This window comes from Danio aesculapii, chromosome 1 (assembly GCF_903798145.1).
Source record: "Danio aesculapii chromosome 1, fDanAes4.1, whole genome shotgun sequence".
NCBI classification, from domain to species: domain Eukaryota; kingdom Metazoa; phylum Chordata; class Actinopteri; order Cypriniformes; family Danionidae; genus Danio; species Danio aesculapii.
In genome coordinates, this window is record NC_079435.1 from 44,415,655 (window position 1) to 44,443,342 (window position 27,688).

Genomic DNA, 27,688 nt, shown 5'->3' on the forward strand with positions numbered 1-27,688 from the left:
GTATGAGATTATTTGTCCAAATTTTGGTCAAAGTTCATTTACAATGATTATTTATATGCATAGAAAGTATATTAAAAAAAATAAAATGGGGCAAAAGAAGGACAAAAGATGGTTGAAATAATGTTTCTTTCGTGTTAAAATCATCTTTCAACATAACAGATATATTTATGTAAAAATCAATCCATTTACAAATTCGGATGTGCTTACTAAATTATTAAACAAATCACATTTTAGAATACTTTAGGTCATTAAAAACATCCCGCTGACAAATGGGTAAAACCTTAGTGGTTTAAAGGTTAGTGAATAAAGGTTAAGTCTAAACATTTTTAATATATATAGTTGAAGTTAGAATTATTATCCCCTCTGAATTATTAGCCCCCCTGTTTATTTTTCCTCAAATTTTTGTTAAACGGAGAGAGAAGATTTTTTCAGCACATTTCTAAACATAATAGTTTTATTAACTCATTTCTAAGCTGATTTCTTTTATCTTTGCCATGATGACAGTAAATAATATTTGACTGGATATTTTCAAGACACTTCAATACAGCTTAAAGTGACGTTTAAAGGCTTAACTAGGTTAATTAGGTTGACAGGTTAGGGTAGTCAGGCAAGTTATTGTATAGCGATGGTTTGTTCTAGCCGAAATAAAACAAATAAGACTTTCTCCAGAAGAAAAAACAATTATTTCCTCCGGGTGCTCCGGTAACTCCCACAGTCCAAAGACATGCGGTACAGGTGAATTGGGTAGGCTAAATTGTCCTTAGTGTATTTGTGTGAATGAGTGTGTATGGATGTTTCCATACATGGGTTGCAGCTGGAAGGGCATCCGCTGCGTAAAATATATGCTGGATAAGTTGGTGGTTCAGTCCGCTGTGGCGACCCCGGATTAAAAAAAGGACTAAGCCGAAAAGAATTGGATTAAAAATTTTTTTTGTTACGTTAAGTGGTTGTAAACAATTCATTTGGGCTGATTCATTTAAACAAACAAATTAAGTTAAACATTACTAAATCTAATTGTTTTAGTGGACAAATATACATAATTTAGGTTGTCTGTTAAATCCTTGTTGATTCTATATTTACTAAGCCACCTTAGAATATTAACCACACAAAAATCTGCCGATGCACCCACAAGAGACGCACAAGCAGGAAAAGGTGAAGAGCAGAATTGAATATTAGCTGTCGCTGAAGCACTTTAACAATCACTCCCCTGTGGACTGCTTTGGCAGCTGGTCTTAAAGATACAGTTCACCCAAAAACCATCCCTTTTTCTCCACACAAAGCTGTGGCTTGGATTATTTATTGCTGGATTTTGAATATACTGGAGCTTGCTATCCTCCATATTCATATATTTTCATTGTATGAAACAGAAGTATCAACAATTTGCTGAGTTTCATGAAACAAAGTTAAACAGGTTTGTAATGACATAAGGGTGAGTATCTGTTTGTAGAATTTCCATGAATCAAAGTCTCTCCAACGCCCCCTGCTGGTGGCCATAGTTGTTTTTGTTGACCCTCAGATTTAGCTTTTAAAGCACAGGTGTCAAACTCAGTTCCTGGAGTGCTGCAGCTCTGCACCGTTTAGTTCCAACCCTAAATACACATGATCAAACTAATTAAGTCCTTCAGGCTTGTTTGAAACCTACAGGTAAGTGTGTTGAAACAGGGAGGGAACTAAAGGGTTGCAGCCCTCCAGGAATTGAGTTTAACCCCCCTGTTTTAAAAGGATAGTTCACCCAAATTGTAATCGTGATTTTATGGATGTCCGTCCCTACCAGTTTTCAACATTTTACAAAATATCTTCTTCAGAAATAAGAAAATCATAAAGATTTGTCTGTATTGTAAAATTGTCTGTAGTATATGAGTGTGTATGGATGTTTCTCAGTGATGGGTTGCAGCTGGAAGGGCATCCGTTGCGTAAAACCTATGCTGGATAAGTTGGCGGTTCATTCCGCTGTGGCGACCCCAGATTAAGAAAGGGACTAAGCAGAAAAGAAAATGAATGATTAAAGGCATTAAACATTATCGATAAACTTTAATCGCCTGTACAAATTACAAACACAATTACTCGTTTTGCGTCTTCATGTTCATCAAATAAATACAAGTAGTTTGAAGCATGTGGATATAATAATAAAACATCTAGTCTGTCTTTATTTTGCTTAATAAAGGGCCAGATTAAAAAATGAAAATGTATTATCAGTATTCTCAGGTGAGATTATTTTTTTCTGAAAAAATGCTGGTAACCAGTGGCCATCAACTATGGAAATCAATATTTGACTTTGACTTGGTATCCAACATTCTTCAAAATATCTTCTTTTGTGTTCAACAGAGGGAAGAAACTCAAGCTGATTTTAAGATAAAAATCCTAACCTTTGGGTGAACTGCATCTAATTACATAAACCAAAACATACTTTTCTCTAATATTTCCTTTTTAAAACCTAAAGCATTCACTTTTTCTAAATCTGGATGTCCAAACCCAAATGCACAAGTGATGTATAAGAAATGACTGGTGATGAATGTACTCTTACATTATTTAAACGCAGGCTCAAAATAGCGAGATGCTGCAGCTTTTTTTCATGGCTCAATCTGACGATCTGAGCTTTTAGGCTGAAATGCAGTGTCCTTAAATAACAGTAGCTCAGTGGCGCTGTGTTGAGCAGTGCTGCCCTTGCCTGTGGTCACATGGTCACATTTGCACAATCTGTCAGCCCACAGGAGTGTGTCACCATCCGCTCTGATCACATCACTGCTGACCCGAGATACTCCACTACTGCGGCACATCGGACTGAACGTTCCAGCAAAAGTGTGTCAGTGTTCAGATTTCAGACGATCGCTTTCGTCGTGATATTAAACGATCTCTACATCCTGAATAGGTTAAAATTATGTCAATTTGAATTAAAGTGTAATATCGTTTTCATTGCCTTCTTTTTATATGTTGAATTTTCTTTCTTTTTTTGATACACTGTAAAACCCAACAGCCAACTTCATCAAATGAAATGAGTGTAGTTAACTCAAAATTGACCGAAAGTTAATTCTACTCATTTGAAAAGAGTTTTGAACTTTTTTTGAGCATTGAAGGTAATTAGTTAATTAAATACCTCATTACTTCAACTTAAATGGAGTAAGTTCACAGTACTCATATTGATTAGTTTTTCTTAACTCAAATGGTTTGTAGTAATCAGTTTCCTCAAATGGTTCGAGATGGCTTAACTTATTTGGTTTTACAGTTCTCAGTTGGTTTGAATTCTTTTCATTTATTGAGTTTTACTGTGCTCAAATTGTTGTTTTTGCTCAAATGGATTAAGTTCACAGTACTCATTAGGATTAGTTTTTGAACTTAAATAGTTTGTTGCAATCTGTTTCCACAAACGTTTTGAGTTACCTCAACTTATTGGGTTTTACAGTGTAATTTTCAATTATACATTGAGCTACTTAGATTTACAGAAGATTGTAAACATTCAATGTAAAAAGCTTAAATAACATCTTTTTTCTGTCTTTTTCATTTCTTCAAAATCTGTATTTTATCTTTATTTTTATTCTTTGCTGTTTTTATTTCTTATACTTATGTATTTTATGTTTCTTTATGTTCTTGTTCTTTATTTAAAGTACTTTGAATTACCATTGCATATGAAATGTTCTATATAAATAAACTTGACTTGCCTAAATACTGGAATCTTTTCAGGCATATTTGGAAGAATCATTCATTCATTCATCTGCCTTCAGCTTAGTCCCTTATTTATCAGTGGTCAGCACAGTGGGATGAACCGCCAATTATTCCAGCATATGTTTTATGCAGCAGATGCCCTTCCAGCCACAACACAGAACTGGGAAACACCTATACACTCTCACATTTACACACAGTCATACACTCTCAGAAAAAAATGGTACAATGTTGTACCAAAGAAAGTACAAACCCTTAGGGCAGTATGTATTGCACCATAAGACAAAGTAACAAATTTGTACCATTGCAGTTTGTATCTTTTAAGGACATGATTTGTAGCATGGAAAACCAAAATGTACCTTTGGTTTGTAAAACCTGCAGATGCAATATTGTACCTTCATTAAAGGTATAAATTTGATCCACCGTACTAATCACCGAGCCACCGTGTTGCCCTTAGAAAAATCATTAGACGACAAATTAAAATATTTAGATCTATTATCTATTGAAGCGCAGCCCCAAAATAAAAACTGCCATTTTAAACATTTACGCTTTGCCACTATTCTTACTTGGTTTTACAAAACTTACATGCTAATATAGGAATGAAAATTTGTAATCGTCATTCAGCCTAAAAACTAATAATAAATGGTTTGTCCTACAAGAAAATGTAGATTTGTCTCATTTTGGATGCATCTGTGTTATTCATTGTGTTATTTATCTGAGTTTCTTTGTCAGTTTCTTGTCTATTTGTAATTATTATTAACTTTAACAACTGTAAAATATACAGACAAGATTCAAAATTTTGCCCACTAACATTCATTCATTCATTCTCTATTTCAGAGGTCGTCACAGTTGAATGAACCACCAAATATTCCGGCATATGTTTTACGCAGCGGATGCCCTTCCAGCCGCAACCCAGTACTGGGAAAGCCCACTAAAATAAGGTAAAAATTGTAATAATATAAAAATGGTGTGGTATTACCATGGTAGCATGTCCAAGAAGACACTTTAAAGCTACGGCACTTACAAGCAATGTATCTGCTGTATCAACACTAGACTGAGAGTTTGACTGACTCGTTTCCTAAAACTGCATTAAATTGAGTAAAATATCATTTTCATTCATTTTCCTTTGAATTAGTTCCTTTATTCATCAGCGGTCGCCACAGAGGAATGAACCACTAACTTATCCAGCATGTTTTACACAGCAGATGCCCTTCTAGCCGTAACCCAGTACTGGGAAACACCCATACACAATCATTCACACACATAATTCCACACAGAAATGTCAATTGACCAAGCCGGGGCTTGAACCAGCGACCTTCTTGCTGTGAGGTGACAGTGCTAAGCCACCAGGTCGCCACCAATAACATTTTAAAAATAACAAATAAATGTAAATTACTAATAATATTAAATATAAATATTATATTAATAAAATACAGACAAAGTAGCTTTGGATTACAAAACAACTCAAAAAGGCCACCAATACACCATGTGAAATGGTGGCCGGTGAACATTTACAACCAGTGTGTGTGTGTGTGAGTGAACAGGAGCAGTGTGTAATTAGTGTGCAGTCTAGCCCTCATAATAAGTGTTTATGATGGTCTACTTTGACAGGAGACACGCTGTGATTGCTGTCCTTAAAACACTCCACTGGAGACGGACCATAACCAACAACCCCACACAGACACACACACACACACACACACACACACACACACACACACAAAACCACAGGCGTCCAAACATCAGCTCCTCCGTGAAGCGTGTCACATCCAGGCCGGAAATGTGTTCATGCTCATGCAAACACACAGAGAGTGGAGCTCCTTTGATGCTGTTGTTTCTCTAAGCAATTCTCTTTTCATTACACTGCAAAGACTAAACATCACACACACACACACACACACTTATGCCAGCAAACCACAAGCCTCCCACAGAAAAAAAAAGGCTTCCCCTCTTCCACATAATTACTGGAAGGCAGATGAGGAAATTATGGGCCCGTTCTGAATAACCGGTTCAGCGTTTTGCTTAATGGAAAGAATTATCTCACGCTGACTAAAGCAGTGGCAGACATTCAAGAGAATAACATTCAAACATTTACATTCAAACACATTACAGCACATCTTCTCAGAAAATATGTCAGTCACATATAAGAAAAGTAAGGCTCTAATAATGATGATAAACACACTATAGTTCAATAATAATTCAACTATAATTCAGGAGGGCTAATAATTCAGACTTCAAATAAATAGTTATTTTGTAAATATCGTTAAGACGTCAAATAAATCCTTTGTGTTTTAATATTTTCCCAGCATTATGGTTTGCATGCGTAGTGCACTCCGAAGGAACATTAGTGAGCGTTTTAATATATTTGATTTATTCAACTGGTGGCCAAGATACATTTCAGCCTCAGTCTTCCTCAGCCTCTACTCCAGTCTTCAGTGTCTTATTTTAATATGCTCAATTGGTGGACAAAATACATGTCTTCTTATGTTGAAGCAGTTAGCATAATTAGTTGCTACACAATAATTTGTGGAAATTGTCATTCATAAAATATTTAAAGTATAGAAAGTTCAAAAGAACGACATTTATTTGAAATAGGTGTATTATTTGTTTATTTATTTGTTAAACATTTTTATTTATTTATTTATTATTATTATTATTATTATTATTATTATTATTATTATTATTACTACTATTATTATTATTATTATTATTATTAATATTATTATTATTATTATTACTATCACTACTACTACTATTATTATTATTATTATTATTATTAATATTATTATTATTATTATTAATATTATTATTATTATTATTATTATTATTATTACTATTACTACTACTACTATTATTATTATTATTATTATTATTATTATTAATATTATTATTATTATTATTATTATTATTACTACTATTATTATTATTATTATTATTATTATTATTATTATTATTATTATTAATATTATTATTATTATTATTATTATTATTATTACTATCACTACTACTACTATTATTATTATTATTATTATTATTATTATTATTAGGGGCATCACAGTGGCTCAGTAGTTGCACTATTGCCTCACAGCATAAAAGTCGCAAGTGTGAGCCCCGGCTGGGTCAGTTGACATTTGGCCGTAGTGTATGTGTGTGCATTGGGTGTTTCCCAATGCTGGGTTGTGGCTGGAAGAGCATCTGCTGCATAATAAATATGCTGGATAAGTTGGTGGTTCAATCCCCTGTGTTGAGTCCACTGATAAATAAAGGGACTAAGCCGAAGGAAAATGAATGAATGAATTATTATTAATAGTATTATTTATTATTATTATTAACAAAGTAAAATGACTCTGTATGGATAAATTTTATGCATCCTTGTTGTGTAAACATTAATATTTGTAAACAGTTTTTTTTTGTCAAGTTAATTCAAACATTTTTGATATTATTCAGCCTAAAATAGCCCTCCTAAAAATGATGACATTGTTACACCACACACTGTTGCACCATGGTGTCATAATACCAGGCAGAAATGCCGTGGTATTATTTGGAACATGTCAAAAAGCAACAACAACAACACAATAACAAGATATTACAATGTTAAATTGTTTGTGGCTGATTCAGTAAATAATAATGGGCTGTTGAATTACAGTATAAGAAAATAATGCACAGCTGACATGAAGCAAATGTATTAATTTCTAATAAGTCAACAATAAATAATTAAGTCAATTATTCTTCTTGGTTATCAATAGCCCCATATTATAAGCCATATTAAATAATATTTGTGCTTATAAAAACACTGAGGACTGAAATCTTGGCAGCAACTCTTTCCCATGTACTATTATAGTGTGTAATGAACAACTGAAACTAAGCAGTTTGGTGAGATTACCCATCCAAAGCGGCCAGTCTGCAGCACAGAGAGAGCGACATCCAGGGCCTGTAGTAGAATGACATACCACTGTTAAAAATGTTTCGTTTACTCTTTAATATGAATAATTCTTTAAATATGAAGACTGGAACTAGGGTAAGAAAGAGGTATGGCTCATTGGAAAGTCAAAGGAAATATATTTAAGGAGGGCAAGTATGAATTCCCACATACAAACACACATCCATTTAGATTTTTCTGACTTGAAATGCCCTAATTTCTCATCAAAATCATCTGAAAAGATAACCGTGTATTATAGGTAGCTACAAGAGCGATTCTAATGAGTTATAAGGAATAATACTTAAGAAACTTAAGAAATAAACTTAATGAATAAATAAATAAATATTCAGTCGATGTCTCACACAAATGAGTGTCCTTGACAAACCCCCCATAAAAAAACACACTATCTCAGACATCTCTCTGCCTTTTTTAAACGACACTCACACCACTTTTGCACATTTGCACCAGACACTTTCTTACAATCCCTCCATATCTCAAAAAAACTAAAAAACATTGCTGATTTATGAAGTGTGCTTCACACAGGTGAGTGGGTATGACAAACCACCTGTAGAAACTCTTCTCTCTACAAAACAATAAACAACCCCTCTCCTTATCACTTCATTCTCTGAGCACGAACAGTTCCTTTGCATAATTAGCACTTCTTGAGTGTATTGTCTCTTCTTGTTGAATCACTGAATGCCTTCTCAACTGTAAGTCGCTTTGGACAAACGCGTCTGCTAAATGACTAAATGTAAATATTGAGAAAATAGATATATTCTATATTATTTCATATTCTAGCAAATAAATATTTAAAAAGTTAACAAGACAATTTACATAAGCGCCCAACCGATATTATCGCTTTTGCCTCATCGTTAGCCTGAAGGCAGATATTGCTATATTATAAATCTTCATATGCCCCTGCAAATCTGTCCTGATTGAAAGACCTAATGTTTTCTTTTACCTTTGGAAAACATTTAATACTAGAGACTATGCCAGCTTATTTTATAAAATGTGGAACCCCGTGATTTCTTTTGTTGAGACCTTACTTTTGTTGTAGATGGACACCTCCAGATTCTTTATGTTTATTCTTATATTAATTAGCATAATTTTGTTTCATTTTTTGTTTGTGGGGTCAATCAGGATAAGGGGAATGTTAGTCACATTTCATATTTCGTATTTCAAGTCATGTGCTTACTCCCAGCAGACACACAACGTCATGAGATGTAAATATTCAGTTTGATTTAGGTCACCAGCGTCTATAAGAACATTGTTATTTTGACGTCCGATAACAATGTGAAATGACGTTGATATCTGGTTGATTTTAGGTTGTGTTGGAAAGTGACCAAAATCCAACGTAGAGCCAATATCTTAAACCAACATCATATTGACGTCAAATACTGACATTTATTCATCAGTTATAGCAACCAAAATCCAACGTCTGATTGAAAGCCATTGTGGTAACGTCCACACGTCAAGCTGTAACATCATTAGACGTTGATATTAGGTTGATTTAAGGTTGCGTTAGAAAGTAAACAAAATGCGTCTGTCCGATGATGGACATAGACATTGTAAGAATGGGTTTTAACTACAGCGGTTCAAACGTCGGCCTGATGTTGGGTTCTAACGTCAACCCAATTTTCATTTCCAAACAAAATGCAACGTCCCACAACATTGGGATACAACGTCAATCTGACATCATGTTGACGTCCTGTGACTTTTAGGCTGTTATTCAACTAACTGCTTAATAAAAAATAATAGTAATAAAAATTTAAATAAAAGAAGACAATTTACAGATGTTCCCTATAAAGCGCATGCCAGAATTGCTATTGCAACATACTGAATGTGAAGGTGGATCCAGAGAAATAATCTGGATTGGAATTATAAGAATGAGGCCAGCGGCTGTGTTTAGATTAAATCTCATGATGATGGTTGAAAACTACAAGTCCAGAGCACGCCATCAAATCCAGATGAATAAATAGATTAAAAAAGAAGCCAGTAATGAACGTCTGAGTTTGCTGGCCTACTTTGAGTACACTATGTCCCTGTGCGTTTGCCACACATATACACACACTCACACAGCAGCACATGCCTAAAATCAGGGTTTACAGAGCATTTGTTCTGATTAGAGAGGCCTTGTTCTCTGATAAGGATTAATGTGAACTAATGACACGTGCAGTCCAGTGCTGCCAAAAGTAACATTATTTCAATACCTGTCTTAAAATCACTCAGTTAAGTCTAATGTGAAAGTAAAATAGTCGAGGATGTATTTATTAAAGCGACCGGAACCTAAACCTGCTGTCGTCATGCATTAATCAACAACAAAAGACAAAATCAGTGTTAGAACACCTACCTGAGGAACACAAAGCAATATATTTATCTGGATACTTGTCTTGTTGCATTTAATAGTCATATTAGTTTTAATTTTGTCAATTTTTGTTTAATTACTGATTTATAAAGCTGGAAATGTATTCTCTTATACTGAAATTGTGAAATGTAATACTAATAACTAAATACTAATAACTATTTCCATCTTTGAATGTAAATAGTCGTCATTAAGATTTTTTACTATTGATCGTATTTACTATTTATACAGTAGTCAACATTTAGTGGATCAAAAAGGTTTTTAAAAATTGTTTTTAAAAGTCAAGAATGGGTATTGAGCAACAGTTTTTGGACAACTTTGATAAAAGGGTTTGATCCACTTCATATGTTGACTCCTGTATATTAATATAAACAAGTAAAATGTATATATTTGTTGTTTTCGTTGTTTTTATTCCAGATTTTGACATCATAATCTGGCATAAAACAACACATATTTAGATTTTACTTGTTTATATTAATATATACAGTTGAAGTCAGAATTATTAGCCCCCCTGTTCATTTTTTTCCCCAATTTCTGTTTAACAGAGAGAAGATTTTTTTTTTCAGCACATTTCTAATAATAGTTTTAGTAGCTCATTTCTTATAACTGATTTATTTTATCTTTGCCATGATGAAAATAATTAATATTTGACTAGATATTTTTCAAGACACTTCTATACAGCTTAAAGTGACATTTAAAGGCTTAACTAGGTTAATTAAGTTAACTAGGCAAGTTATTGTATAACGATGGTTTGTTCTGTAGACTATTGAAAAAATATATAGCTTAAAGGAGCTAATATTATTGACCTTAAAATGGTTTTTAAAAATTTAAAAATGCTTTTATTCTAGCCGAAATAAAACAAAATAAGACTTTATCCAAAAGAAAAAATATTATCAGACATACTGTGAAAATTTCTTTGCTCTGTTAAACATAATTTGGGAAATAATAAAAAAAATTTCAAAAGGAGGCTAATAATTCGGACTTCAACTGTAAATAGTATATTTATACATCCAGAGATTTAATTTGATTTATGTGCAAAACTACAATTTCACATGAAAAAATTTGTAAATAAAGCAGAGGTTACATCCATCGAGTCAAAGAGAACAAAATTGTCACTTTCTGATAAACCAGTCCTTAATATCATACAGAAAAATGGAATTTGCTGCTTTAGGAGAGGTTATTGTTGGTTCCTTTTTCTTATATAATTATTTACTTGCACCTCCGTTTATTGGGAGTGCAGTTTCTCAAGAAATTTCTGGGAGATAATAATACTAAACCACTTTGATGATAGACTTTGGCTAAGGGACTATTTAGAATGACCAAAACAACATTTCAGATGTTTTACAATGTGGTTGATGAACCGGTTTGTCCATTAATGCTGTTCGATCTCGCCTATTTTTATTATCAAAGAAACTGCTAAAACAAAATCACATGATGTTTTGATGTACAGTATGCTGGATTTTATTCACTAAATGTGTTATCTTACATTTTTACTTAGCAGATAAAAAAGTTTATCCTACTTAGTTGTGTGCATTGTTTTGAATGACATTTTTGAGCATCTTGGTGTTTCCATTAATGTTTTTTATGCGATATTCCAAAATGCACATCAAAATAGGTAGATGGAAACATCGCCATTGAGCCATGCTTGAGGTTTCAACTCTGGCAAATGAATAAATTAAGATGTTCATAAACATTTATTAATCTAATTTCGATTATTGCCTCTATTTCCCTGTGGTATTGAAAATGGTGTCAAGTATCGCAATTTTATTCAGTATCATATTAAAGATTCCAGTTGTTCCCGTCTTTTGACAACACAAGTGCAGTCAGTGTGTGTTCAGTCAGTGTGCGTTTACGTGTCCTCTCTCCTGACGCTCACACTCTGGTCATATATATCTCAGGTCTGCTGATAACAGCGCTGCATGATAGTTTCTATGGAGACAAGCATGAGATGTTGCATTCTGAGTGTGTGTGTTCAAGAATATTCTGGAATTTTCCACTGTGTCTCCTATTAGAAGGAATTGAAGGCTGTGGCTGACATACCTGCAATACATACCTATAATGCTCTATGCATGTATGTAGGTATGTTCTGAACTAACAAAATGACAACTGCATGGTCAAAATTACACATTTTTTATTTGTTGTGATTGAAAATCAGGGTTGGTCCACAAAATATTTTTTCCTTAATCTAAAGTAGAAAACATTATTAAAAAAAAGTAACACTTTGGTTACTTTATGCTAAAAATGCTCTAAATGACACTTTCTGTTCAGTTTTGGATGAAATGTCTTGATCAGTTTACAGATGTTTTGATGTACTCAAACAAAAATCTATAAAATCCACAAACCTATAAATCCAATCATTTTCAAGGGAAATTATTTCTCAGAGAATTGGGGTGATATATATTCATTTTGAAAAATAATCTAGTTTCCTTCAAAATACATCTGTTTAAATATAATTTCAAATCTCCTAAAATTTGGTGTAAATCATGACCCAAACATATTCTTATCATTCGATCAAACCACACATTTTCTAAATTGTTAAAACCCAGAAGGAAACGTATTTACATATTTGACTTGACGATGCAACAGTTGAAGCTGCTACAAAAATATCAGAGAGGAAATCAACATCTGAACTATATACAGTCAGAATTATTAGCCCCCTGTTTATTTTTCCCCAATTTCTGTTTAATGGAGAGAAGATTTTTTCAACACATTTCTAAATATAATAGTTTTAATAACTCATTATCATTAATATCATAAATAATTTATTTTATCTTTGCCATGATGACAGTAAATAATATTTGACTAGATGTTTTTCAAGACACTTCTATACAGCTTGAAGTGACATTTAAAGGCTTAACTAGGTTAATTAGGTTAACTAAGCAGGTTTGGGTAATTAGGCAAGTTATTGTATAACGATGGTTTGTTCTGTGAACTATCGAAAAAAATATAGCTTAAAAGAGCTAATATTATTGACCTTAAAATGGTGTTTAAAAAATTAAAAACGTATTTTATTCTACCCGAAAAAAAACAAATAAGACTTTCTCCAGAAGAAAAAATATTATCAGACATACAGTGAAAATTTCCTTGCTCTGTTAAACATAATTAAAAATATTTAAAAAATAATAATAAATGAAAAGGGGGGCAACTAATTCTGACCTCAACTGTGTATCTGAAGGTACTTACATCCAATACTAAGCATTATGACTAAAATTCTGCAACAGATTCACACAGACGGACAAAAAAAAACATAAAAAACTAAACATCCTCACATGAACCCTAACCTAAATTTCCATTTGACACAGAAAGAAAGAGGGCGGAGGAGATTTTCGCTTGGGAAGAGGTGAAAGTCAGTTGTTATTCCCTAAAATGTGCATCCAAAAACACATCAGCTGGGCTCTTTAAATCTTAACACACACACATTATTGCTTGAATGTGCTTTATTTACTCCCAACAAAACACACACACTCACACAAAATCAATAAATACTGTTACCCTGGTTCATATAAACACATAAACATGCTGTTTATGACTATGCATGCAATAAACACATTAAAAACACTGCAAGTGGTTTCTATTTATGGCACTGCACATGGTGCCCTCTGGCACGGGCATCACTCACTAAACATCACGCGACCGGCCTTTCACTACATTACACACACAAACACCAACACACACACACAATTCCTTGTAAGCCTCTTCTATAACGGACACACACAATTCTTTGTAAGCCTCTTCTATATAAAAAAACAACAACAATGGTGAAGGCTGCCACACGCTCCTCAAAGCACGGATGGAGAGACGGGTGTTGAAAGGAGAAATATGGCAGGGGGGAAGGGGCGTATGGTGAGACGCAGATGAAGGGAGAGATGGAGCGATGGAGGAAAGGAGAAGGAGAAGCTTCAACAACCTGCGTGGAAGACCACCGTGCTCTTCTTGCATCCTGGCAGGAGCTGAAGATTGCGGAAAAGTCCTTTAGCTGTGAGCTTCACGTGGAAGTTGGACAGGGAAAGTCTCGGAGACCATAACATGACCTTCAGTGGCCAAACGGAGGAGAGGAAATCCTCCAAAATATTAATTAAAAGAATGATAATTAAGAAAAACTAAAGTTTTACTATTGAAAAAAAACACAAAACCCCTTAATTGTTACATTCCAGTGCAAAAAAAAAAAACAAGTCTTCTTAATATGAAGCAGGAAAGTCCAAAATCAAAACCATTTAATTTCAAAATACACGCCAGTTGTGTGGTTTTTATGTCTCTGAATCTGTCCAGAAAAGATCAAGAACGAATCTGCTGTGGAAACATCAGTGGAAACGATGAAGATTGGATTGGGAATGATGTTGTAGCTCTTGTAGGAACGGTGGTATCCTCTTGGATGCTGAAACAGGCAGTGTCTCATATATTCTGCTCTCTCTCTTTCTCTCTCTCTCTCTCTCTCTAGCAAACGTGCACATGCTAATCCTTTATGCGTGTTGCACACACACACACTGTGAAGGGGGATGGAGGCAGAGAGGCGATGTTAGAGGGAAGGGGAGGGAGTTTGTAGGCGGTTTATGAGTAATGTCATTCTCTCGCCGGCTTTCTCTTTTAGCTACTGTATGGGTATGATTATGGTGTGAGGATGGAAGATGCTGCATTTGAGGATTACAGCTTCTGACTTACAGTTACGCTGCAAAAATGTTTTTTTCTAAGCTGAATTTTTGTTTATAGAACATTTAAACATATATAAAACAAAATAAATTTTTTTTGGAAATGATTTTGTATGTATTTATATATATATATATATATATATATATATATATATATATATATATATATATATATATATATATATATATATATATATATATATATATATATATATATATAAATATACAGTTGAAGTCAGAATTATTATCCCCCCTGAATTTTTTAGTCCCGTTTATTTATTTTTTCTCCCAATTTCTGTTTAACGGAGAGAAGATTTTTTTCAACACATTTGTAAACATAATAGTTTTAATAACTCATTTCTAATAACTGATTTATTTCATCTTTGTCATGATGACAGTAAATAATATTTGACTAGATATTTTTCAAGACACTTCTATACAGCTTAAAGTGACATTTAAAGGCTTAACTAGGTTGATTAGATTAGGCAAGTTATTGTATAACAATGGTTTGTTCTGTAGACTATCGAAAAAAAAATAATTATCTTAAAGGGACTAATAATTTTGACCCTAAAATTAAAAAAAAAAAACTAAAAACCGCTTTTATTCTAGCCGAAATAAAACAAATAAGACTTTCTCCATAAGAAAAAATATTATCAGACATACTGTGAAAATTTCCTTGCACTGTTAAACATCATTTGGGAAACATTTAATAAAGAAAAAAAAAAATCAAAGGTGGGCTAATAATTCTGACTTCAACTATATATATTGGAATATATATATATATATATATATATATATATATATATATATATATATATATATATATATATATATATATATATATATATATATATATATATATATGTTGTAAGATTTTACAATACAGTTGCATAAACATAAATAAACAATGAACAAGAAATTGCTTACTGTATTATTACTATTTAATTTGTTTTAAATGTAAACCTTTTTAAATAAATGAATACAATTTTCCTTAACGGGATAGTTCACCGCTGCTGAAATCAGCTTCCAGAAATGATCAGATGTGCTCCAACATTAGGCACATTCAAATTAAGACTGACAACACATCTGTTGAGCTGTGCCTTTACTGAATGAACACTGTGCTACGTCTGACAGATCACATTGTCATGGTTTTTCTTTGTCATTCTTTTAAACCCTGTTTTAACACATTTTAATCTGTTTTAATCATTTTTATTCTTTGTTTTTATTCTCTTATACTTGTCTCTTTTGTTCGTATTTATGTACAGCACTTTAAATTGCCACTGTGTATGAAATGTGCTATATAAATAAACTTGTCTTGCTTTGCCTTGCCTTATACTTATCTTCCTTTTTTCTCCGTTTTTCAGGTGCACTGAAAAAAATAACTCATTGGATTTACTCAGTTTTTTAAGGTAACTAGTTGTTAACTATTTATATGGTCTGAATTTAAACAAACAAATTAAATTGAGTAATGGTCAGCGTAATTTGTTTGCAACCACTTACCTTAAAAAAAATCCAATGATTTCTTTTTTCAGTTTGCCTTCTCTCAGAAATCTATTTAACATTTACATATCTTCAAAGCAGCAGCCTTCCTGAATGGAGAGCTTGTTGGATAAAGTAAAAGAAATACAGAGCAAGGAGTAAGAGAGAAACAAGCGCCTCAGAATACTGATGAGTGTCAGTGTTGAATAGAAAGACGTCAGGCAGCACATGAACGCTTGTGTTCTGACACTATTGTGCTTCTTTACTCACCACTAAAGGCCAGCAGCTGCACGGCCAGAGCTAAACATAAATTAGCAATAGTCAAAGGGTGGAGGAGATGCTTGTGGGTGAATTTCAGCTAAAGCCAAGTTGTTTGGAAGTAAAACAAAGGCCAGACATACCAAAAGAATGTGCACTGGTTGGGTAAACCTGCTGTGGATGTGACTGGAATTTTGACCTGGGGATTTCTGTGGCATTTCTGTCACAAACAGACAGCATGAAATTTGCCTGCAGCTCTACAGTACATGGTTATAAATGAAAGGAATGAAGAGAATGGGGATTACCTAAAGCGCTTTAAAAATTATCAATAAGTAATAGCATGAAATAAAAAAATTCTATTGTTACAGAATAATTTTATCATGTCCATTTATATGTATTATATGCATAAGAAAAATATACATTTTATAGAGAAACACACTTGTCAATCGTTCAATACGTGTTAAATCATATGGAATGTGTATCATTGTAATGTTTCACCACAAAACTAGCACTCTTTAAACAAAACAGACTGCAGTACACAAATTAAACCCTGGTTTACAAGCAGACATCAAGAGATCCGTACATGCTATAAACATAAAATCATCCATACAACATTTCAACAGATCTCTAATCAGTGAAACTGCATTGCAGACATTCTCCCTAAAAAGTTCCAAGTTCAGATGGCATTTTCTAATCATCCTGTCTGCATATAATTAAGCGATTAAGTACACCCGGTTGTTATAGCAGATAATTACACACCCCTCTGGAATATTTGATTCTGGCATTTCAAGGTATGTTATTGCCAGATAACAACCGTTGAAAATAACACAGGCTCATCTGGGTACTTTGAATCATCTTGTCACCAAATTTGTTTACATCTACAGTATATACATTAATAGCCCCCCTATATATTTTTAGTTTAACGGAGAGATTTTTTCAACACATTTCTAAACATAATATTTTTAATAACTAATTTCTAATAATTGACTTCTTTTATCTTTGCCACGATGACAGTACATAATTGTTAACGACTCGGTCCCAGTCATTCCCCTCGCTGGCCAGCAGAGGTCACCATCCCCAGACTTTTAAGCATTACATCATCCATCTAAACTGATTGTGCACACACCTGAACTGAATCTAGTTAACGACCCACGCTTCCTATATAAGCCACACTCAAACACCAGTTCATTGCGAAGTCTTGTTTAGCCCCGGTCAGCATTACTGAGCGGTCTTTCCTGTCTGATGTTCTGAGAATAACCCTGGACTGTTTCTGACTCTGAGTTGCCTTCTGCCTGCCCACGACCCTTGCTTTATACACAGATTCTGAACCACGCTGCCTGCCCTCGACCCAAGCCTGTCTAACGGATTCTGAACCACACCGCCTGCCACTGATCTATGCCTGGTAAATCACTCTGTGTCTGTCAGCCGCCAGCCCCAAGACCATTATTGATTACTGTTGATGTGTGTTCGCACTTTAGTGTGTATTGGATGTTTGTGTTTGACTGTGACTAATAAATACTGCATAATGGATCCCTCCGTGTCAGTCTCCCCGTTACAATAATATTTTTCAAGATACTAGTATTCAGCTTAAAGCAGGGGTGTCAAACTCATTTTAGCTTAGGGGCCACATTGAGGAAAATCTGTTCCCAAGTGGGCCGGACTGGTACAATCATGGTATATACAACTTAAAAACAACAACTTCACATTCTTTTCTTCGTTTTATGATTAACATAAAACATAAAGCTGGAGCCGGAGGACAACACGATCTCACGGCAATTCATAACTTTTGATTTAGTGGCTAATTCGTACGATCTGGTCAAGAAGGCTCACCAGTGCCTATTTTTCTTGAGGCAACTTAAGAAGAACCAGCTTTCATCGGCTGTCTTGGTGAACTTGTACCGCTGCACAATAGAAAGCATCCTGACCAACTGCATCACAGTCTGGTATGGAAGCTGCAGCGGGTGGTGAAAACTGCCCAACGCATTACAGGGACCACACTGCCAGCCATTGAGGACATCCAGAAGAAACGCTGTCTGCGCCGAGCACGCAGTATTCTTAGGGCCACCTCTCACCCTGCTCACAGACTGTTTTCTCTCCTGCCTTCCGACAGGCGCTTTAGGTTCCCCTGGTCAAAAACTAGCAGACTGAGGAACAGCTTTTCCCCCAGAGCTGTCTCCCTTTTGAACTCTGCCCCTCCCACGCCTCCTTTTTTATATCGTACATTTTTATACGACTGAACTCGTACAAATTAGCCACTAAACTGACAAAAAATTTCTTGTGAGACCATCTCAGTGTGGTATGGCAGGACATAGAAGTGGTCTTTTTCCTCTAAGAAGGCTGATGCTAATTCAGTCTTCTGGATTGCATTAAATTAACAGGATGTAAGTGCTATCCAGTGGACACAATTGGAACAGCAGTTTCTTTTATTGAAAAATTGTAGCTTATATTTATACTTTACAGAATCATCTCGCAGGCTGGATTAAATCTGTTGATGGGCCTGATCAGGCCGGAGGGCCATACGTTTAACACATTACATTTAAGTTAATTAGGCAAGTTTTTGTAATTAGGTAAGTCATTGTATAATGATGGTTTGTTCTGTAGACAATTGGAAACCAATATTGCTTAAGGGGGCTAATAATTTTTTAAATAAAAACTGCTTTAACTTTCCCCAGAAGGAAAAATATTATAGGTCATACTGTAAAAAATTGCTTGCTCTGTTACACATTATTTGTGAAATAATAAAAAAAACACACAGGAGGGCTAACAATTTCAAGTAAATATGCCGCTGTTTGGCACCATCTTGTGACTGAAAATATGTCAATGTATGCTTCAGCCATTTTTGTTTCTGTCAGCTTTGCCTTTAATTGAAGAATTCATAACTTTTTCAGCTCTGGACAATATTTTGTGTCTATTTTTTTTGTTTTGTGGCTAGTAGTTGTGTAAAAAGTGGGATAGAGTACATCCAGGTGGGTGTTTTTGCAGAATAAACCCTAAAGACAGCCCTGCTTTGCTGACGATATGCACACCAGGCTTTATTCTGCAATAACAACCTCCTAGATTAACTCTATGCCTTTCTTAAAGTAGTGTTTATTAGTGCAGCACTCTTACAGCATAATAGACATCATTCAAAAAATTGGAAAGAAAAAAAAACACCACTTTGGTTTATGAGTCGCTTTTAGAATTTGGTTCAGAAATCATGTACAATAGGCAAATGTTTACAAACATTAAGAAGGTTTAGTTCCTGTCCTGAAAACACCCAATAAACACAAATTACAATAAAGTAATTTTATGAATTTTTTTTTTGAAGTGGATTGAACATAAAACAATTAAGTTGCCCCCCCAAAAAACTCAAGAATTGTGTTGGTGCAGCTCATTTTAAATAAGTAGTTTGAACAGACAGTTAACTTCATGTTTTGAGTGAATGCATACAGATACACAATATTAAAATTCCTTTTCTCCTTACCTGCTACTGATGATGAGCGCATGAGCCGTGTAGATCCACTGCGATGCAAAGCATTCTGGTTATTCTTGGTTGTCACATGGTTGATTACAGCTGGAGCCTTTAGTCCTACTGAAACAGTGCAGAAGAAGTCAAACTTCATGTTTAGAAACTGTGCTGTGGCCGTTTCAGTGACTGAGTTTGCAGTATGAGAATGAGGGTTTAAATGGCAGTGGGCTGGACAGGGTGGGGTTAAAGACTGCAGATTATTCCAGTTTATTCCAGTCTTTAGTGTCACATAAATCTAGGGATGTCCAGATCCGATCAAAGATTGGAAAGATCAGGACTCGAATATATGTATATATATTTTTCTCATTATTTTTTATTTTATTCACTTTAATGCAGAGACTCTATTGGTTAATTGTCGGCAAAGTAGACCACGGAAGCAGCTTGAAGCGGAAAGCATGAGAATGTCAGCGGTCTGGAGCGGTCTATTATAAAATTGATGATGACAACATTGCCATAGCAAACTGTGAGATATGTAAACTTGAGATTGCCTTTTGGGTACTTTAAGTAGAGGTGTTACTTGTTTTTATATTTAATTTTTATTATATTTACTGTGGCACTAAAGTCCAAAAGTGAAGACTTTGTTATTTATTACATGACTGCTTAAGCTACCTCACAGAAGTGCTCTGTTTGTTAAAATAAGGTAAATTAAATAGAAAATAAGGAGCATACTGGATCTGTTTCTTCACTCTTCTTTATTTTTTTTTATGTATTATAGAAGTATCAGATCGGGTTTCGGTATCAGTAGATACTCAAAGTCAAATGACTCGGACTCGAGGACAAAAAACCTGATCGGGACAGCCCTACATATATCTCAATATTTTTGTTAACAGTGAAAATTTCATCTTTAACAAAAAGAAAGCTCAAAAGAACAGCATGTATCTTTTGTAAATCTTTTGTGTTCTCACTTTACTCACCGTGCCTAGAAAACGCTTTAAAAAGAGGGGATCGAGCAACTGCTGATCCTAAACTCTGAAACACTCTACCAATTCACATTAGACTTTCCGTGTTTAAGTCCGTTTTAAAGACCTTACTTTTAATACTTCTTGATCACTTTTTTTATGCTTTTACTTATTAATTGCTTCCTTTTACATTTGATTTTCTTCTCAGTATTCAGTACTCCTGTGTACAGCATTTTGGTCAACTTCAGTTGTTTTTAAATATTTTAAATGTTGTTTCTGTTGCTTTATAAGTAAACATTGTATTGTCAAATTATCAATATCTTTAAAGTCCTTTTTAATCTATTTAATGTGTTCTAAGTGAGCAAAAATTATATAGCAATTACAAAAAAACAAAAATAAAAACCAAACCCACAAACTATTGAATGTTAATATGCATTGAGACACTTGTACTTATTATTAAAAACCTATATACAATTCAAGTCAGAATTATTAGCCCCCCTGAATTATTAGCTCTGTGTAAGGGAAAGGGATTTCTTTCATTTCTATTATCTTTGCCATGATGACATAATAATAATAATAATAATAATAATAATAATAATAATAATAATAATAATAATAATAACAATTAGTGCCCTGTGACATACAATATTATCTTTGCATTTGCTCAAGCTCAAAATCTGTTTAAAGACTCAAACAAATTCATAATGATGTTTTAAGGATATTTCTATATCATTTGCATGAGCTCTCTTTAACTTTCTAAATTAAAAGATTTAACCTAATCTGCTTCTGTCAGATGCTTTTGGCTGGACTCCATAAACACCTACAATGAATTAGGCCCCATAAGAGGGATATATGGAAGTAATCAAAGTTGGTTTTATTGTTTAACACAGAATCCTCCTTAAATTGAGTGCTAATTGCAGTATCATTAGCTTAAGACAATCAGAGCTTTCTCACTGATTAACGATCAGAGAAAATGTAACAGCAAGAGAGTGAGTTTGACTTTGAGGTTGTTTTGATGTGTAATTAATAAATGATGAGAGACAGATGAGCATGGGCACTGGTAAATATACAAAAGCAAATGAGGGAATTAGTTAGAATTGGAAGATTGAAAAATTGTTTCTGTCACCTGCTGCTGGTTTGGTTGGTGTGGAGCTCGCTCTGCTGCGGTGACCTGATGCAGGTTTGCTAACAAGAGACTTTACTTGCGTCTGGGATGTGGGTGATTGTTTGAGAGATTTCTCCTCACTCTTTGGTACTTCAACAAGAACTGATCAAAACAATAAAAGAAATGCATTATTACATTACATTGTTACTATAAAATTTTGTTAATTTCATTAAAAGCTTATTTTAAATATCAATAAATAATATTATGGTTTGATTTCAGAGAATATATATATTTTGAGAATATGTGTTTTTGTGTGTGTGTGTGTGTGTGTGTGTGTGTGTGTGTGTGTGTGTGTGTGTGTGTGTTTATATATTTTAAATAACATAAAATAAAATCTACAGATTAAATTGTGGTTTTAAATTGTGTTGTTTTTCTGGATGCTGCTCTGATAAACAAAACAAAACAAAACAAAACAAAACAAAACAAAACAAAACAAAACAAAACAAAACAAAACAAAACAAAACAAAACAAAACAAAACAAAACAAATCAAAACAAAACAAAACAAAAAAAAACAAAACAAAACAAAACAAAACAAAACACTTTTTTTTGTTTTTGTTAAATAATTAAATTAAATTAAATTAAATTAAATTAAATTAAATTAAATTAAATTAAATTAAATTAAATTAAATTAAATTAAATTAAATTAAATTAAATTAAATTAAATAATTACAATAAAATAAAATACATAAAATTTAAATAAAATTAAGTTCAAATTATTTAAAACAAAACAAAACAAATAAAAATAAAATAAAATAAAATCCACAGGTTGATTTGTTTTTTAACACTTGTTTTCTGGATTCTGCTCAGATAAATAAAATAGATAAATAAAATAGATAAATAAAATAAAAAATATATATAATAATAAAATAAAATAAAATAGATTAATTTGTGTTTTTTAACACTTGTTTTTTCCGGATTTTGATAAAATAAAATAAAATAAAATAAAATAAAATAAAATATAAAATTAACTGAATTTAACTATTTAATATGTTAAAAATGCAGTTAGCAAAAGTCTCACATTTCACTAGAAACAAGACTGAACAGATTTGTTCAAAATAAAAAATTAAATAAAATAGGTGATGCGGTGGCGCAGTGGGTAGCATGTTCGCCTCACAGCAAGAAGGTTGCTGGTTTGAGCCTTGGCTGGGTCAGTTGATGTTTCTGTGTGGAGTTTGCATGTTCTCGCCGTGCTCGCCTCCGAGTGCTCCAGTTTCCCCGACAAGTCCAAAGACACGTGGTACAGGTGAATTGGGTAGGCTAAATTGTCCGTAGTGTGTGTGTGTGTGAATGAGTGTGTATGGATGTTTCCCAGTGATGGGTTGTGGCTGGAAGGGCATCCGCTGCGTAAAACATGTGCTGGATAAGTTGGCGGTTCATTCCGTGGTGGCGACCTCGGATTAATAAAGAGATTAAGCCAAAAAAGAAAATGAATGAATGAATAAAATTTAATTAAAGTAAAAACTTCTTAAGTAACTAAAATAAAGCCTTCTTTCTTTAATTCTTTAAATGATCCACTGTGTTCACAAAAATGTAATTACACTCACAATCAGTTAGACTCAATCCTAAGCAATTAGTCACAGTACAACGGCATAATTGCTCTATCAGATAATCACTCAAATAAAGGGCTTTTGTGATAAAACAAATGGCCAATTTTGTTGTGAATTTACCTTGATAGCTCTTTTTAATACTTAGCCAAACACATTCACATGCATTCCTACTCAGCCTAGATCTCATCACTCCAAGTTAGCATGACAACCGAGAGTCTTGATTATTCTTGAATGTGAGTTCAGGGAGTGGGAATAAACTCATCATGATGGTGAGAGGCTGTGGTGCGGAGGATGCTGTGATTAATGTCTCCAACACACAGCCCAAGAATGACAGAGATTTTATTGTGTATGAATGTTGCACACAGTCACTGTTAAACTCTGAGCAGATGTGGCCTTTGACCTGAGGAAAGAAATGAGGGCAGTCGAAGGTCTGAAGGGAGAAGGAGTGAGATCTTAAATGATAAAGTGCCTATAAGGCTAATTACTTTTTGTTGTTGTTGTGGAGGGCTGCTACCATAGGTTTATACTGATTCTGAACAGTGTCTGATGCTTGTTTACACTAATACGTTTTAGTTTTTAAAACTTTAGCTACGGTTATACCTTCTATCCACACTACTGATAGAGTTTTTGATAGAGTTACTGATAGAGATACAGTTTTTGCTACCTGATTGGGGCTTTTTCCTCAATATTAAGTAGACTACACACAGTTCAGTCTTGCATCCTCTCCTTGTAAGTTCAGACTTCACAAGTTTGATATGGAAAACAAACTCCCGAGGACACATCGGGTAAATCTTCAAAGAAAACAGTGTACCTTATAACATCATCCACATCACCCTGGCTACGCTGTTTCATCTTATCAATAAAATGAACACATGATATAAGGAACTGCCTATTTTCATTTTGATATTAACTTAACAGACACCAAAAATGTTGAAGCGTTGTGTAGCTGCATATTTATATGTAACTAAAATTACTGAGAAATTCTGAATTGGTTCTTTCCTTATAGGCAGACGATAACTCCATTTGCTGAAGACTTTAATTTCTGAAATTGACATTTTAGATTCACAAACTTCTACATCCCACACTAAATAAAAGGTAATATCCAAAACTCATAATAGGGACACTTTAACACCATTGTACATTATTTTAATCAAATGAATATGGTAATGACTAATTACCATATGCAAATCAAGTTCTTTTCAACTGCCTGTATTTTAGCACTAAGAGGTTTTTGAGTATGTACTTTACAACAATGGAGATGGTTTCTTGAGACACACACACACACCTTTGTTTACAGCAGTACTATTGCTTTCGCTGATTGTGCTTCCCGGTGAAGATGAGCTGGAGCTTGTGGGTAAACCTTTGACAGGCAGTTTTGAAGAGGCAGTTCTCTGAGGAGCCTTACAGGGAGAGCTGGAGACAGACGGGGGGCTGCTGGGTACTGTGGGTCTGTCTGTGTTTCGCATCCTTGGAATACCTACAAGCAAAACAGCATGTGATTAAAATGTACATGCTGTCCTCACTGAAATCAAAGCACATTCCAGCTAGACTGGATATATTTTCATAGATGTTCTATTCAGCTGGCCCTCACTCACATTGGGTTTAATTATTTAATATAGGAAGCATATATAAAACATGCATTCAGCTATGCTTTACTTGACTACCTGCACACAGCATCATGATTCTGCTTCAAAAATAGCTGACTTTTGAGATTTCATGTCAAATATAAGTAGCCTTCAGATGAATCTGAGTCTGTCGACAGTTTTAATTTTGTGTAGTCATCACCTTTCTTCTCAAGGTTATAAAACATTTAAAGAGGCTCTGAATACAAGCGCTTGATTTTTGTTAGGTCCCCAAATATGCTGGTATACAACTTGTGTACCATTTGTAGTTATTTATTGAGGTGTTTTTGCGTTTTGCTTATACCAGTTGAAATGTCCTGTGAAGTGCTTTAAAATGTGCATTTATTATTTGATGTTTGATGTAATCTTAACTGAAAAAAGAGGGCGGGACATAGAGTAGCTCTTCCCATTTTTAATAGCAGCCAATAGCGTTTTGTTTTCTCACAGCTCTGCCAGTGAGAGTGGTTGAGCTCAAGCGCATCAAATGAAAAGCAAATGTGAAGTGTATTGAAGGGGGTGGGGCATGTCAGATATAGGGAGTATTTGATTGGTCAAGATTTGATGAAAATCTGAAGTATAAGGTGACGTAAATAAACATTGATTCATTTAGGCGGATGTGACAAACTACAAGCTTTACATGTTTATATCAGCTTTGTATTTTCAAAGCGCACATTTTGTCACTGTTTGTACCACACTAGCTTATGAATATCCTAACATAATCTCACGGCAATTCGTAACTTTTTGATTTATCGGCTAATTCGTATGAATTCATACGATCTTATTTGTGCAATTTAGTACGATTTGCTTATCCTCCAATAATGGTTGCGTTTAGGGGTGGGGTTGGGTGCCATGCCTCTTTTTTGAAATTTTACATTTTCGTATGACTGAACTCGTACAAATTAGGCACTAAACTGACAAAACGTAAAATATTTACGTTTCCTCATGAGATCTGGCTGGATCTCCTTGAAGACATATACTGATACAAACATCTAAAAAATTTTATTTTTAATTTCACTGGACCTTTAAGTATTAATACTTAATGTCTAACAAGTGTAGAAAAAGCAGTTGCTTAATAATACAGTATGGGAATAATTATTATGCAAGTAAATTTTGTGATTGGTAAACTTTTTTAATTGTGTCATGGAGAAAAAAATCCCCACAATACACTTTGCCAATTCCAAACCACATCAATCTTAATAAATGCAATTCATTTTGTTTATAATTACTTTTAAATGATGTATACATGTTAACGAGGGCCAGAGGGGAAATATGCATATATTTAAATGAACATAATTAATCAGTAGGTTTTCTTTTACAGGTAAAATTGCCCACAAATAGACATTTAACAAACTGGAGAATCCAAAAAATGTAATATCTATGTCTTATCAGTGTTTTAATTTTTTTGTGATGCATAAAACTATTGTTGAAACTGAAACATCTGAAAGTTTTGATGAATAACAATTTAGAAAATTATAAATGTATCAAATTTAAATAAAACAAATGCATCTGTCTGAATAACATATTAACTGTTTTAACAAAAAAAACAACAACAACAACAACTTAATTGTTGGACCGAAACATTTAACAGCAATGTAAATAATAGTAATAATAATAATAATAATAATAATAATAATAATAATAATAATAATAATAATAATAATAATAATAATAATAATATGAATGTAATTAATAATAATAATAATAGTAATAATAATAATAATGTAATAATAATATGAATGTAAATAATAATAATAATAATAATAATAATAGTAATAATGTAAATAATAATATGAATGTAAATAATAATAACAATAATAATAATATAATAATAATAATAATAATAATAATAATAATAATAATAATAATTATTATTATTATTATTATTATTATTATTATTATTATTATTATTATTATTATTGTCATTTGGTCAGTCACAGCATGTGTGATGTTTTCATGTTTCCACAAAAAGTAATTAACTTTCCATTACAATAAATGCATTTTTTTTTTCTGGATACAAATATTATTGTATTAATTCCTTTTAAAAACAACAAAATTGTTGGACCAAAACATTTAACAACAAAATAAAAAAGTATTTTTGTCATTTGTTTAATAGCTCCCCGTGTTCGGTTTCTCCCACAGTCTAAAGACATGCGATACAGGTGAACTGAATAAACTAAAAATTGGCCGTAGTGTATGTATGTGAATAAGTGTGTATGGATGTTTCCCAGTACTGGGTTGCAGCTGCAAGGGCACCTGCATTGTAAAACATGCTGGATAAGTTGGTGGTTTATTCCACTGTGGCGACCCGTGATAAATAAAGGGACCAAGCCGAAGGAAAGTGAATGAATGAATTTGTTTAATAGTTTTTGGTCACGGCATGCGTGATGTTTTCCTGCCGCATTAAAAAAAGCAATTAATTTCCCATTAAATGTAACTTCCCTCTCTTAATTGATTGCTAAATATTTATATAGAAGACGTCAGATTTCTGGGAAGTTGCATTGGTGTTGGTGTTTTTGTAAATCTTGCTGTGTTTCCTTTATCCTGTTTCGATTTCTCAACTCCAGATCATTTCCTTTGTGGAAGAGCACTTGTAGGATTCGAGCAGAAGCTCTGTATGTTTTTGTG

General features: G+C 33.4%; 1 protein-coding gene across 2 annotated transcripts in view; it reads right to left on the reverse strand.

The window, feature by feature from the left end:
• The window catches only part of LOC130231619 (microtubule-associated tumor suppressor 1 homolog), an 82,017-nt gene that overhangs the window by 28,083 nt on the left and 26,246 nt on the right, over window positions 1–27,688 (reverse strand). Inside the window, exons 4-6 of one of the 2 annotated variants that reach the window (XM_056460981.1) lie at window positions 24,727–24,918; window positions 21,855–21,995; window positions 19,785–19,889 (exon numbers count right to left, since the gene is read on the reverse strand). In XM_056460981.1, the coding sequence (XP_056316956.1) occupies window positions 19,785–19,889; window positions 21,855–21,995; window positions 24,727–24,918 (438 nt within the window). Of the gene's footprint in view, window positions 1–19,784; window positions 19,893–21,854; window positions 21,996–24,726; window positions 24,919–27,688 lie in introns of both variants that reach the window. The other variant, XM_056460972.1, reaches the window with a different exon arrangement.